The sequence below is a fragment of the Carcharhinus amblyrhynchos genome, chromosome 6 (genome assembly GCF_965287045.1).
Source record: "Carcharhinus amblyrhynchos chromosome 6, sCarAmb.v2.hapA, whole genome shotgun sequence".
Lineage (NCBI taxonomy): Eukaryota > Metazoa > Chordata > Chondrichthyes > Carcharhiniformes > Carcharhinidae > Carcharhinus > Carcharhinus amblyrhynchos.
In genome coordinates, this window is record NC_137329.1 from 84,007,718 (window position 1) to 84,022,532 (window position 14,815).

Genomic DNA, 14,815 nt, shown 5'->3' on the forward strand with positions numbered 1-14,815 from the left:
AAGCCCGCGGTGCTGCTCTAGCAGCGCAACAGGTCGGGAAACATCAGCGGAGGCCATTTAGCGGGATCCCTGCTGGGTGCCACAGCCTCCACATGTTTCCTGAGCCCAGGTTTCTGGCACTATCCGCTCTGCATCACAAATTGGCACGGAGCTGATTTAAATATTGAAATCTCCATTTTAATCTCATTAGCCTGGGACTGAAGTCTCGCTAGCCTCTCCCCACTCTAAGGTGTAGTTCACTCCAATGGGTTTACAACAGATCCCCACTAATGGGGAGCTGGTGGGCCAACCCAGCTAGAGTGAAGCGATGTCAAGGACGCTCCCCAGGAGGTCAGGGGTATGGGGGTGTTCTCTGAGGCATTGCCAGCCTGGCAGTGTCAGCCTGGCCTGCTGACACTGCCCAAGGGGCAAAGTAGCAATGCCAAGGGGCACCTTGGCACTGCCCACCTGGTATTGGGGTGGGGGCAGTGCCGCTACACTCTTCAATCAGGATCATGGCAGAGGGAGGGAAGGGGCTGATCAGGGTTTGGGAGGGGGAGTGTCAAGGCTGTCAAGAGTGGTTGGGGCTGCTTAGTGATACCAGGGCTTCAGGGAAGGCATGGGGGGAGGTGTCAGGACTGCCGGGGGTGAGGATGTGGAGATTGGGGAGATCAGGGTTGCCAGGAGGAGGGGGATATCAGAAGACATTGTGGAGGCCAGCGATCAAGGATTAGGGGGCAGGGTTCCATGGCCAATAACTTGGGGATGTTATGCTGGCCAGTAATTGAGCTGGCCAGCAATCGGGAGGCCAGCACTGCAGGCTACTGCTTACGTGCCGATCTCTGCTCTGACAAATCAATGCATGTGCAATGGCCCACCCAGCACTACACTGACAGCCTCTTCAGCAGGAATAGGCCCTGCCCCCAGATTTTCCATGTGAATCTCCCTGAGGCAGTGCACAGAGTGTGGGAATTCATTTTGGAAATCCCACTAAAACAAAGTAGCGGGAGTTGCTCCTATGTTTAGGCAAATACGGCACTTAGAATTTTTTTGGAAGAATCCCAGCCTATGCGAATAACGGAAATGTGATGGTTTGGATACAAAATTGACTCAGAGAAAGGAAGCAACAGACAATGATGAATGGAGTTTCCCAAGGTCCAGTTTTGGGTCCATTACCCTTTTCAACTTCTATAAACCATCTAAACTCAGATGTAGGGAACAGCATTTTTTTAGGTTAGAGATTACGCAAAACCTGAAATGACATTAGATCAGGATGAGGATAGTTTTGGTTCAGGGTGACTTAGACAGGATGGCAAATGGGCCAGAAGCACAGCAGACGGTTATCAATGCAGTGAAATGTTGTGATGCACTTTGGGAGGCCTAATGTGGAATAGCAATATACTATCAATGGCATGATTTTGAAAAGAGTAGATGAGCAGACAAAACTTTAGTGATTTGATTTGATTTATTATTGTCACATATATTAGCATACAGTGAAAAGTATTGTTTCTTGTGTGCTATACAGACAAAGCATACTGTACAAAGAGAAGCAAAGGAGAGGGTGCAGAATGCAATGTTACAGTCATGGCTAGGATGTAGTGAAAGATCAACTTAATATGAGGTAGGTCCATTCCAAAGTCTGGTGGCAGCAGGGAAGATGCTGTTCTTGAATTGGTTGCTATGTGACCTCAGAAGAGGTGCAGAAGAAGCACTTCAGCCCATCGAGCCTGCGCCGACACACATCTGATCTCCCACCTAATTCCATTTACCAGCACTTAGCTTTAAATATTATGCTGAGTCAAATGCTCATCTAGATACTTTATTAATAGTGAGTTAAAATTGGTCTTGGCTGTACTTCAAACTTTTGGCAAACTCATATACGTGAAGTTTCATCTGTGGATGTCACTGCTCATGTCAAATGATCTCTTGCTTTATGTCCCTGAATGAACTATCTCCACCTTTAACACCAGGCGTGGGATTTTCCAGCGGTGCTCGCAAAACCAGTAAACCATGGTCCGGCTCTCACCCGCTACAATTCTCATGGCGGGCAGAATGGGAAAATATGCCCCTAGAACTTTCCTTTGTCCTTCTTCTTCATTTTTGCTGACTACTTGTTCAGCCACTTCACACCTCTGGAATTCTTCAGCTAGTTTTTCACATCTTGCCACTCCTCACACTTCCTTTCAACACTACTTTCAACCCATCACTGATGCTGCTTTTTCTCTATTTCCCATCTTAACATTCACACTCTCCACTCTCAGCGTCCATTGAATCCCTGTTATCATAAAATGATTTGAGTCTTCTTCTGTATGTGAGAAGTACTATATATTTTAAGTTGTTTCTGCAGTGATCTATCACTGTGCTTTTCAGCACTCAGAAGCACATGATCGCTGGAGAGGCCTTTATATAGATACACTTGAGACATTTTCCCCCACATCCAGTGGCTAATCTGTGACCATGACCCCAAAGGCTCCATCCACTTATTGGCCTTCAACACATTCATGCGAGAGCGTGATCTGGATATCCTCCACTGACCAAAGTCAAACCACAGCCTGACAGTGACCAGAATGCCTGACCGCATTCTATCCCCAACTATCTAAGCAGGAATCGCAACCATGGCAAAAATCCTTCACCCATGCACCACTTAAAGTGAAGAACCTCACTGGATGCTCATACACCCTTAGTAGATAATACACACCAATTCCCTGGCCTGAACAAAAGCAGACATTCCAGGAAGCATGGGAAATGTGCAGGCCTGCGGGTGAGACTGGAGAATGTGGTCCCAAGGACTCCCTTCCCAGTTCACTCCTGGCAAATGTCCAATCTCTTGAAAACAAGCAAGACAAACTTAAAGACAGACTTACTTTTTAAAGGGAACTGAGACACTGCTGTGTGCTCTTTTTCATGGAGAAATGGCTCACTCCTACTTCACCGGACTGTGCCTAATTTGCCAAATGGACTTTATGGTGGCCTCAGATAAGATAGAGGAGGTGGGGTCTGTCTTGTAATCAACACGTCTTGGTGCTCAGACATAGCAACACCGGTGAGTTTCTGCTCCCTGAACCTGGGTACCTGATGCTGAAATGCCACCCCTTACTACCTAGGTGTGTGAGTTCACCTCTGTTTTACTGACAGCAGTTTACATCCCGCCCCATGCAGACATGAAGACTGCGCTGAACAAAATATACTACCACAAATAGCCCTGAGACAAAACATTCCTTGTTCACTGTGGTCAGGGACTTCAACCAGGCCAAGCTCAAGATATCACCAACAAACTTCAAAAGTCTGACAACACTTATCAACTGACTCAAAAACAGCTTCTTCCCTTCTGCCATCAGATTTTTGAATGAACCTATTATATATTAAGCTGATCTTTCTCTGCACCCTAGCTATGGCTGTAACATTACATTCTGCACTCTCTCCTTTATGTAATCTATGAACATTTTGTCTATGTTGCACACAAGAAACAATACTTTCCACTGTATCCCAATACATGTGACAATAATAAATCAAATGAAATCAAATCAGTGGCCTCCACAGTTGGATCTTTGCACTTAGAAAATTTATGGGGGTCAAATGGCTCATTAGCTGCTTGGAAAGAATAAAAATGATTATTATTGCAGGTGGCTTGAGATTTACTGATACTTTTGCAGTAGCTAACAATATCCCAGTGGACACTGAACGCATGTTGCATGTTCAAGTTTCAAAAAGATCAAAAAACATGACTTTTCTAATGTTTTTCGTTTCAGGGAATTCGGCCCTTGGTGATTTGATCTTTTTTAAAATAAAGATTTGGAACAGCTCAAAGATTTGGAACAGTCAAGATCAGCCGATTTGAAAATTAATTTCCCAGAAATGAAAGAAATGACACTTTCTCCTGAAGGTGCGACGGCAGGGCTGGCGTGGGGAGGAGGGGATGGGAAGATATCTAACCTTTCTTTTTACAATTGGGCAGTGACCGGAGTAACCGTGGTTTCACTTTTGAATCATGAGAATGGCTATTTCCCTGTTTAAAAGCTTAAAGAGCTATTAAGATGGACAAATCGCTAGTTAAACAGTTGGAAATGTAAATAGCAATTTAAACAGTTCGTTGCTCCTCAATCAAAACGCGGATTGCACTGATCTACTTCGGGGGAAGAGAGGGGGAGAGAGAGAGAAAAAAAACCTCTTTCTGCCTTGTTTTATTATACTGTCATTGGTAAGAGGATTGTATGGGGCCTTTTCCAACACGATGGGACTGATGAATGAAGCCTGATGTGTCTGAGCCCTCCCGCGGCCTTCCATTTAGTAAATCCACACTTTTTTTTCAAAGTGAGCAGACGTTTCTGTGATTTTCACGCCTTTCTCCCCTGGAGAACTCTTCAATCGCACCATTCTTCCTTTGTGTGGAGGTAATGAAGTGCTCTGAAAGCGCCGATCTCGATGGGACCTATTGGAGTCGTGATACTCAGGCCTGGTTGATGCAAAGCTTTTTTTTATTCAAGACATATGTATTTATATAGTGTATGTGTGGGTAGATGGATTATAAAACCAAGTTGTACAGATAGTCGATCATATTGTGGATAATACAAGGTGATATTTCTTCGCAAAAGAGAAGGGTATGAAAAATCCAATACTCCGGATTTATAAACATATTTTAAGCATGACGCTCCCACAGTGTCCTGTAGGATTCTGAATAATTCATTCAGCAGATGAAGTGAAGGCACAACTGTACAGAACTGCTTTCTGCAAAAGTTACACATTGCAATATGTTGCGATTTAGGCAGTGTTTAACGTGGCATTTGTCCATGACCGCCCCCTCAACAGAATGCATTATGCTGCACTCGCAGAAAGGCTACTGATAAATGTGTATTGCCCCGGCAGAAACGGAGAATAAGAGCAAATGTATTGATTTTTGTGAAGTTCACCTTTGTGGCTCTCACGGCTGTAATAAGGCAGCCACTGAATTAAGGATTTAGGGAGGAGAAAAGTGCAGTTTAAAAAAAAGGTGACAATGTACCCATGGGAGAGTCTGTTCGTTTTACCAACATGATGATGATGGTCTCATTGTAATAAGGTTCTATCACTTTGAATGGTAGAATCCCAGCAGCAGATTAAAACATCTCTTTCTCTCCTCCAATCACCCCCCGTCCCGCTGAATGTTTCTGAAAACGTCCCTGTATTTATTCCTTGAAGCTTTGATCAATCGTGCGTGAATTTCTTGTGCTTAATCCCACCTGTAACCCACTTGAACCCTCCGCTGGTCATCGACAGGAGGCGCAAGGCTTTCAGAGTTGCCAGAAATGAGAGTCCGGTGCCAGCGTGGGAAAAGCAATGTTGGTTCATTCATTCAGCACACATTATTCACTGGGTTTACACACATTCTGTCCGTATTGTGCACACGTCGGGCAATTAAAATTAATACCTTATTACTTTTACGCCCGTTGCTATGTACATATTTCACTTGTCGTTTACTGAGTAGGAGTATATTGATGAGGTCCGTGTACCAAACTTTTAAAGTTGCTACGCATGAACAGCACCGAATAAAATGATCCACAGATGCATTTCTACGTTATTGTAAAGGCCAAAGTGTAGAATGTTATTTCTTTCCATTGTCATTCTGCGGAGAGTATCAATTTAAAACTTCAGAAATGTTATTTTTATGCAAAATTGAAATGAAAGCATGTGCTAACGGAGAACAAATTAAATCTGGTTGAATGGTGAAAAGTATTGCGGAAGTTATGGAATGGTTTGTGTATATGGATACAATTACAGCACCAGGAGCTTTTTTTTCTTTCCAGCACTCGACACGCTCCGAGTGAAACCTGCAAGCCTTGTTAAAATAAACTGAAGCGACGGCCCGCTTTGATCCTTGCAAGGACTTGAACTGAAATAAACACTCTGATGCAATGTTCCATTTTAGTAAAATAAACATGCTACAGTTCCACCTGCAATGTGGAAACCGCTTCAGTTAAATGGATAATGACTCTTCAATTACACCCAATAGCACAATATTTATATTTGTGATTTTACTTTCCAATCAACTCGTTAATTGGCTAGGAGAAAACTCATTCACCGCAAGATGAACAGGAACTCAACTTTTTTTTTGATGCACAGAGCTCCCTTTCACACCAAGTACCATTAGTATACTAATAGTAGTATACTATATAGTAGTATAGTATTGCTGTAGTTTGTCACGATAAAGCATACGACCGCAAGTAGACTTTTTTTTGCTATTTTTGTTTAGTAGTTAAATGTCTTCATTATTCTGACAGTTGCATCTTTGCCTTTGACATGGTGACCACACCATCCTCCCACAATACCTCTCCCTTGTCCAGTTCATGGGAAGGTCCCAGAGTAATTTACATTGTTACTCATCAAAAATTAGCCTGAATATGCAGAGAACTGGCCTCTCTTCCTTTCCCCACTTCGCCAAACTCTCTTCTACCCATTCTCACCCCATCTAAGTACCACCCACCCATTCTTACCCCATTTAACCATCTCTCACCCACCGACTTAAACCATCCAAGCCTGTGCAATGTCAGACTAACAATCAGTCCTGAATGCATTGTAATCTCTGCTGGTTGAATATCATCCGCGGCTCCCGACCAAAAAATATCCGGACATTTACCATCGGGTGAACTAGATTGCTTGCAACCTCAATAAACTTAAGCCGAGTTTCTGAGTGAATAATCTCCCTAACACAATAAAAACTACCCACTTCCACATCCATTCACACTGTCTGCTTCGACTGCCTCGGCCCATCGGCTGCTGAAATATTCATCCACGCCTGTTACCCGCAGACTGGAAAATTCCAGTTCTCTCCTGCTTGGACCCCCATCCTTGAACTTCAGGCGGTAACATTTTCTGTTCATACGGTAGCATGCATTGAATGCTCCTGCCCTTGTTGACCTACATTGGCTTCCAATTCTCCAAGCAGGCCAACTATTTTCTTAAAGGTAATGCCTCTCTCAATTTATCTCACCCTTTCAGCCTACATAGGGACTCTGACTCCAGGTGCATCTCACCACTGACCATGATGCCAACAGCCACCTGCGCCACACACTCTGGAATTCTCTCCCAAACCCAGCCAGCCTTCCTCTTCAACTTTAAGATCCTTCTTCAAATCCATTTATTTGCCGAAGTTTTTATGGCATGCCAACATCCCAGTAGTGGTTAGCACGGCTTCCGGGTTGGATTCCCAGCTTGGGTCACTGTCTGTGCCGAGATTGCACTTCTTCCCGTGTCTATGTGGGTTTCCTCCGGGTGCTCTGGTTTCCTCCCACAGTCTGTAAGACGTGCTGTTTAGGTGCACTGGCCATGCTAAGTTCTCCTTCAGTGTACCCAAATAGGTGCTGGAGTGTGGCGACTAGTGGCTTTTCACAGTAACTTCATTGCAATGTTAGTGTAAACCTAATAACACTAATAAATAAACTTTACCTAAGATCTCTTTCGTTGATTTGGTGTGTTTTTCCTTGGTCTTACTAACCTCTGTGAAGGACTATGATTCTATGATTTAGGCTATGATTCTATTAGTTTGCTTGATTAGAAACAGGCCAAAAGCCTCCATCTAAAATCGTCTTCCAATTCATTTCTTTGCCAACAGTTGAAATAGAAAGGCTGTATTTTGAAATGGGACAGAAATCAGAATCATTTAAGCCCCACTGGCCCAACATGAGACCACTTTGAAAAATGTAAAGGGCAGAAGGATGTTTTTTGCTTTATTTCTAATTGAATGAACGGTTAAAAAAATTGCCCGACGTTAATTTGTGTCGAAGTAGGAATTTGGGGAGATTGTAAATCTCCTCGGTTTCTGAAAGATTATTCTGAGAAGGCGTGCTACTATTTAGATAATGAATTTGGAGAGCACAGTGAACATATCAGAACATGTTCAGAAGATAACATTCGAACATTGCAGTGAAGCGAACCCACAATCAATGGTTAATTATGTCCGTGGAGTGCACAAAATTAATGACTTTAACTCTTCGCCAAGATCATTGATCTAATTATTACCTCGGGGAAAATAAGGTAGCTTTCATCTGTTTTTTCCCCTCCACCCTCCCCCACCCCGCGGCAAAGGGAAATACAGCAACTAAATCAGTAACTGATAATACGTTTGCATCTCCTATTATATTGATCTGCTCTCAAAAGCTTCCATTGACTGAAGCTATTGGATGATTGACTGTAAACCAGCAGAAGACTCCGATCATTGAATAAGTAACTGATATGGTATTGCAACATATTGGCAATAACACAGCTCACCAGTCCCAGTCCAAAAGACTATCAAATGCATCTACATAACTGTTCCTATGAATATAAGAACGCTTATGTTATTATATTTATTCCAAGTTTAACCATATTCCTTTGTTCTGACCTCTAGGCTAAAATCAGACGACTTCCCCTTTGGTTGTCAAGGAGATCGGAATTGGACACTGACGCTTGCCAACTCGCATTGGCTCAGCCTCTGGAAATTCCTCACCAACGGATTGTAAAATCCCAGCAATCGCCAAGATCCCGGCAAGAGGAGGAGGAGATGGAAGGAGACAGGGGGATCTGAGGGCAAATCAGTCTCCCAGCAATTAAACTAGGGACGGGGAGTGAGCATAGCAGCTCGGCTCTGGCAGCATGAAGAGAGAGAAACAGAGAGATAGACAGGGGATATGTAAATAGAGAGATAGACACACAGAGAGATAAACAGATAGATAGAGACAGATAAATAGAGAAAAAGAGAGAGATGGAGAAAGGGAGATAGGCAGAGAGATATAGAGGTAGAGGGATAGACATAGAGAAACAGATAGAGACAGATAAATGGAGAAACAGAGGGATGAAGAGAAATAGATGGAGAGAGTGAGATAGGCACAGAAAGATAGATAGATAGATAGATAGATAGATATTCACAGCCCCCGATCTGTGGGCTCAGGAGGAGGGCCTCCCCCATTGATGGTAAAGATATTAAACTCTCATTCACCACAGTCTGAACCAACAAGCCTCTCCCCACCCCCCTAAAATCCCCTCCAAGTCTTTTCTTCCCTTCCTGCGCGCCCCCGCTCACCCCTCACGCTCAACATCCCTCCATATCCGCGCGCGCTCCCACTCCCCTTTCCCACTCTACCGGGCGCGGTGAACTCCTCCTTCCTTCCCCTCCCCAGTGGCCGCGCGCTGCTGTTGGGCAGCCGGGAGCGCACGCGCGCTGTGCTGGGACTCCCTCGCGCTCTGCCCCCGCCCTTCCCCCGGGGTATCTCCGCCAATGGGGAGGCGGCAGCTGCCGCTCAGCCGCCAGCTGATTGGACGAACGGGCGGGGGCGAGGGGGAGGATAGTGGCGCGCCGGGGCGGGAATGTCCGGCGGGCTCGCGCTCTCTCGTTCCCTCTCGGGCTCGCGTTCTCTCCCTCCCTTTCGGGCTCGCGCCCTCTCTCGTGCCCGCGTTTTCGTGCCCTGACGTTCTCGCATGAAAATGAGGCTGTCAGCTGGTCCATTTCTCAGTCCAAACGCGTCTTATCAAAGAAACACTAAGGACCGAATCATATCATTATGGGGACTGTTTGTTTTTCATGGCACTTCTGTTTGTTTTTCGTCCTGTTAAATACTGGCCGGACCTTGGGAACTAGTGGGCTTGTAGGTAAGAGTTCCGAAATTTCAACCTTCTGACTGTAACCCTGTGTGTATTTTTTTTTGTTCAGAGTTCTTTTGGAAAACTGTAAAACAAGGGGGAGAATTTCATCCCCTCACTTGTCAGTGATTGGAATTTATTGGGATGTGAAAGTGCGAACCCAGGTTTGAAAGACTTTCTTTCTCTCTCTATATATATATTTGTAGAATGCGGGGTTTTTCTGGATGGACTTGGGCAGTTACCAGTGTGCGCCCCAGCCCAACATGTTCGGATTTGCAGCTAACTTAACCTAACTCTCCCTCTACCTCCGCCAGAAAAGTACTTGTTAACTTTCAGGAGTCGTTAACAGCACCACCACCACACTCCTTATTTTATCGTTGAGGAGCAAATTAAAGTACCTGGGAGGAGGAGTGGGAGAAAGAGACAAGAGAGATGGAACAAAGGAGTGAGCATTTTCCCTCAGTTGTGACCGTTTTGCATTTTAATGCTAATCTGGGATTCCTTTCAAGTTATTAACAGTTTTAGCCTCACCGAGATTAATAAAACATTTTTGTGTTGGGGGGGGGGGGGGGGCGCTGAACGTGCTCCGGGTGTTTGGAAAACTGACTGTTTTCTATCAAAGTTTCTGTGGGATTTATTTGAGAATTGTCTTAACTTTTTTTTGCCCAGTACAACCAATCTGAAAAGCCGGTCAGAAGGATTGGCTTCATCTTGTTTTAAAAAAATAATGTTATATCTTTTAGAATATTTGATAAACACGGATGATATGTAGTAGCTTATTGTTCTTTGCTAATAAGTTCTATCGTATCAAACGTGCCAGATTTGTTCAGCAATGTTTGTGTGTGTGTATACAATATATATAAAATATACATAAAACCTTTGCAAAAGTTGCATTGGTTAAATTAGGAATTAATCTGGGCACCGAATTCTCGCACATTCTGCATGTTGTATGTATCTTCCCTGAAGAGAAAGAGAAGATTTCTTACTTACTGCTTAACACGCCGAGAGGAGTTTGACCCCCTTAAGCCTTAATGAAAAGCCCCCCTTTAGACTCATTTGAAGTAATTCTGAGGGCGGCGGTGCCAAGGAATCCAGCTGTCAAATCCGGAGAAACCCATATGAGAGAAGCACTTGATAATGAGTCAAAATATGACAAGGCAGTTTTTCTTTTCTGCTTCACTGCGTACGTCTCCTGCTGGAGCGCACTCTCATTTAGCTGCAAGCACCTTTAGACTTGACTGAGTCGGCAAATTCAATTGATTTTTTTTAAATAATAAGAAGAAAGCGGTTGTTTCCGTAAGGGCTTTGAATAATTGCCTCTGAATAAATGAGGTCGTGCTCATACAAGGCTCGCGTAGCGTTTTACCGCTCATTAAGTTGCTATTATTGTCATGCAATGGGCCATTGCAGTCTATTAAATCTAGTATCAATGAACCCTTCAGAGGCATCCAGGCGATCTTAACTTAAAACATGCATCATGACAGAATATTGAGATACAGTAATGCACACGCCAGCGTGTAGTTTATTGGTACACTTTGTGTTGTCTGCCCTATTTATCGCAATTCTCTTTGGTGGACAGACTCCACAGCGAGAAACTGTCTGGGCCATCCCAGACACAGATTGTACCATGAATAAATCGATTACTGGTCAAATGCCAGTAAATAGTTTATTGACAACAATCCATCGATCAATAGCACTAGGTACCTGAAGGCGGGTGCTATAATGTGACAGATCAAATCCCCGGCTGAAACGTCCCCACGCTTTTTAAAATCAGCTTCCAAAAGGTCAGTTCTATAATTGGAATACTTTATCCCACGCTTTTATTTTGACCGGAAAATCGGACGCGCCCCACAAAAGAAACATAGGATTGCCTTAGATCGACAGCATTTTATATCAAATCCAAAATAACGCTTTATGCGCTTATGATATAAACGAAGATTAATTCTATCAAATCAATTTAGCAAATGCATAGCGTTGGTTATGACCGTCGATATCAAACTCTCTATGTTTGACAGTAACCGTTGCAGGTTAAAAATCTCTAAAATCTGCGGGATTACTAAAATCATCACCGGAGCAAATAACAGAGTTCCTAAAGCGGCGTTGATCAGAAATGAGTCCGTATATCGGTAACTCGAATGATAAAAAAAGAAAATATAGCTCGAGGCGGGTTGGTTTCACTGTCCCTGGCGACTAAAGGACGGATTGAAAGAAAATAAACATAATTTAACGCAACATTGCCTCTTAATTACCCCCGACTTCCTTTTTAAAAAAGTTCAAGGTGCAGTCGATTGAAGTAGACTTGGCCACGGAAGAGACTTGTGAGAACAGGAATTTCGATTTGTATTTGATATATAAAGCCGGATATATATGAGAAGGAGATCCGATGTATATTTAACAGAGATTGCTGCCGAGTTCGGCATTTTCTGTTGTGGCCGCTTCAGTGGCTTCCAGCAGCCACAGAATAACATGGCCCTGTCACACACACAGACACACTCACAAGCTGCACATTTGTTCCACCCATTCGTTTGTAATATTGGCCCCATGGGAACACTCGAAACTCCACAAGAAGTGGGCAAAATAATTCCTCGGCGCATCCAGACGCCCTCCCCCCACCCCAGCAGATTTACATCATTGACTGAACTTGTGCAAGCAACCCAGAACGCATCATGGTTAATGCATACGGTTGTTATCAGTAATGCCCAACGCTGCAGAGTTTGGAAATCCGGTGATTGAGAATAAATCGATAGCAAATGGGCCACCACCTTGTCAGTTATTATTTCAGTTGCACTCGTGTAGTTTTCTATTGTGTTAAATTTAAATGCCACTGAAATGTGGATCATGACATTTTTGATCGGCGTGGGACACTCGTGTCTCACGTAGTCCGTGAGTTATATTGTCCCAAAAATCGATATTAGCAATTTGGTACTCAGTACGCCTATGTATTATTTATTGGATGCAAGTTTTAGCTCTGCTCTACCCAATTCATAGCAATGTATTGAAGCCATTTATTATTGATTCTTGATGTGGTGCCAACAAGAGGCGAAGCAGTGAAGCAACATACATTTAAAACATTTATTTAATACTCAAGCTTACACCAGTCGGAACAGAGTTCTGTTTACTTCTGAAAGATACTTGGTGGGGTTTCGAATTTATCTATCAGAAATATACTGAGCAGCCATTATGGATGGGCTCTTTCGCATCAGTGAGAAGCATTTGCGTTTACAATTTTTTTCACAGGAGGTTAGGTAAATACACGAGGGAGATAGGAATAGTGGGACGGGCTGATAGAGGAAGTGGCGTGGGAGGGGAATCGTGTGGAGCAGAAACACTAGCATTACCTAGGTGGGCCGAATGGCTTACTTCAGCGCTGCAAATTACATAGGATTGTAAATTTTCCAAATGCTGGATGAGAAGTCACCAAGAAATAGTACAGGGTCCCATATATCAGCACCTTCACCTCTCTTGCACTTTCTTTCCACGGGATCCAAAGTACTTTTGAATTCTTGTAGAAGGTTGACAGCGAAACCACCAAAACAGAAGAATAATGAGACATTGCGGGTACCGAATATTAAGAAATCAAGATTGAGCACCACTCCCCTTTTGTGGTTTCGATATTTTTGACAACTGATGTCTCTGGTTGTTAATGAAATCCTGACGCTGTGTGTTTCTGGTTCTAGATGTCGATGAGTGTGCGGTAGGAACAGACGACTGTCATATCGATGCAATCTGTCAAAATACGCCCAAATCCTACAAATGCATCTGCAAACCAGGCTACAAAGGAGACGGGAAGCAATGTGAAGGTAAATTGGAGACTAACATCTGCCGGTTCAACTAATTGCCTTCCTCTCCAGAATATTTTTCTATTCCGATTTTCCGAATAAATGTCATCAGCAGCCTCCGGAATCACCAGAAATTAGTTTCTTGCGTTGGATAGAATGTGAATCTTTTTCTCCCTCTCATCTATACAATCATTACGGCAGTTGAAGTATTTATTTTTTCTAGATATATCTTACGCCTCTTTAGAGCCTGCTAGATGCAGAATAAAATATTTGTTTTTGTTGTGCGCTGTATAATTTCAGAAACTGTTGGATCTGTTTCGGGGGCTGAATCCACCCCCGCACCCGCAACCCATTGATACATAGTGTTTGATGTCAGGTATTCCGGGGAAGTACAGAGGAGGTGAGCTCTTCATCTGGTGGGCCGCAAGAATCAACATTTAAATATTTCAACTTGAAAGCCTTTTGGGCAGTACAGTGGCATAGTGATAAGCACTGCTGCCTCACAATACCAGGTACCCAGGTTCGATTCCTGACTTGGGACACTATGTGTGGAGTTTGCACGTTCTTCTTGTGACTACATGGGTTTCCTCCTACAGTCCGAAAAACGTGCTGGTTAGGTGCATTGGCCATGCTAAATTCTCCCTAAGTGTACCTGAACAGGTACCAGGGTGTGGTGATGAGGGGATTTTCACAGTAATTTCATTACATTGTTAATGTAAGTCTACTTGTGACATTAATAATTAAACTTAAAAACTTCTGGGTTTGAGAGTGGCTTCGGCAAAGCTGAGGAAGTCGGCTGCCCAACTATCATTTCATTTGGGAAATTGTATTATGTGACCTAAACATGAAAGAAACATTTATTTTTCTAACATGATTATCCTTAAAAAATGCTTAAACCTTGATTTTAAATCCACTTTTCTCTTTATCTTATACACGCAAACATATTTCTAAAATTCATCTGCAATGCTTTATAAGCTGTCACTTTGCATTAATTTAGCACTCGCTATATAGAAGTGTTCCAGTGTTTTGCAGCAGGAAAGAATGCTGAACTGAGGACTTGGGAACTGAAAATAAGAAGCCAAACTGATATGTTTTTGGAGTTTTTTGCTGGAAGAAAGAGGTGGCAAGGCTTCAATCAGTTGATTTTGAGAGTTCTGTAGAGCGTGAGGGCATTGGAGGAAAGATCGGTATCAGATGGTCAAATGGGGGACATTTTGCAGTGCTGTATGTGATGAATTCCTCCCCAATTATCCATAGCATCCCTACATAATCCCTACAGTGCTGAAGGTGGCCTTTCAGCCAATTGAATTTGCACTGACTCTCCAAAAGAGCATCTAACGTAGGCCCACCTGACCCTATCCCCTTAACCCTACATATTTACCATGACTAATCCACCTATCCTGCACCTCTTTGGGTAATTTAGCATAGCCAAACCACACCTTTGGACTATGGGAGGAAACTGGAGCACC

The 14,815-nt window shown here is 43.4% G+C and overlaps 1 protein-coding gene across 5 annotated transcripts in view; it reads left to right on the plus strand.

Annotated features, from left to right (window-relative positions):
- Positions 1 to 9,353: 9,353 nt before the first annotated feature.
- scube1 (signal peptide, CUB domain, EGF-like 1) overlaps positions 9,354 to 14,815 on the plus strand; it is a 276,868-nt gene continuing 271,406 nt past the window's right edge. The window contains exons 1-2 of one of the 5 annotated variants that reach the window (XM_080190824.1): positions 9,354 to 9,576; positions 13,245 to 13,367. In XM_080190824.1, the coding sequence (XP_080046950.1) occupies positions 9,489 to 9,576; positions 13,245 to 13,367 (211 nt within the window). In that variant the 5' untranslated portion in view covers positions 9,354 to 9,488. Of the gene's footprint in view, positions 9,577 to 9,604; positions 9,732 to 12,362; positions 12,451 to 13,244; positions 13,368 to 14,815 lie in introns of those variants that run through there. The other 4 variants (XM_080190822.1, XM_080190823.1, XM_080190826.1 and 1 more) reach the window with 4 other exon arrangements.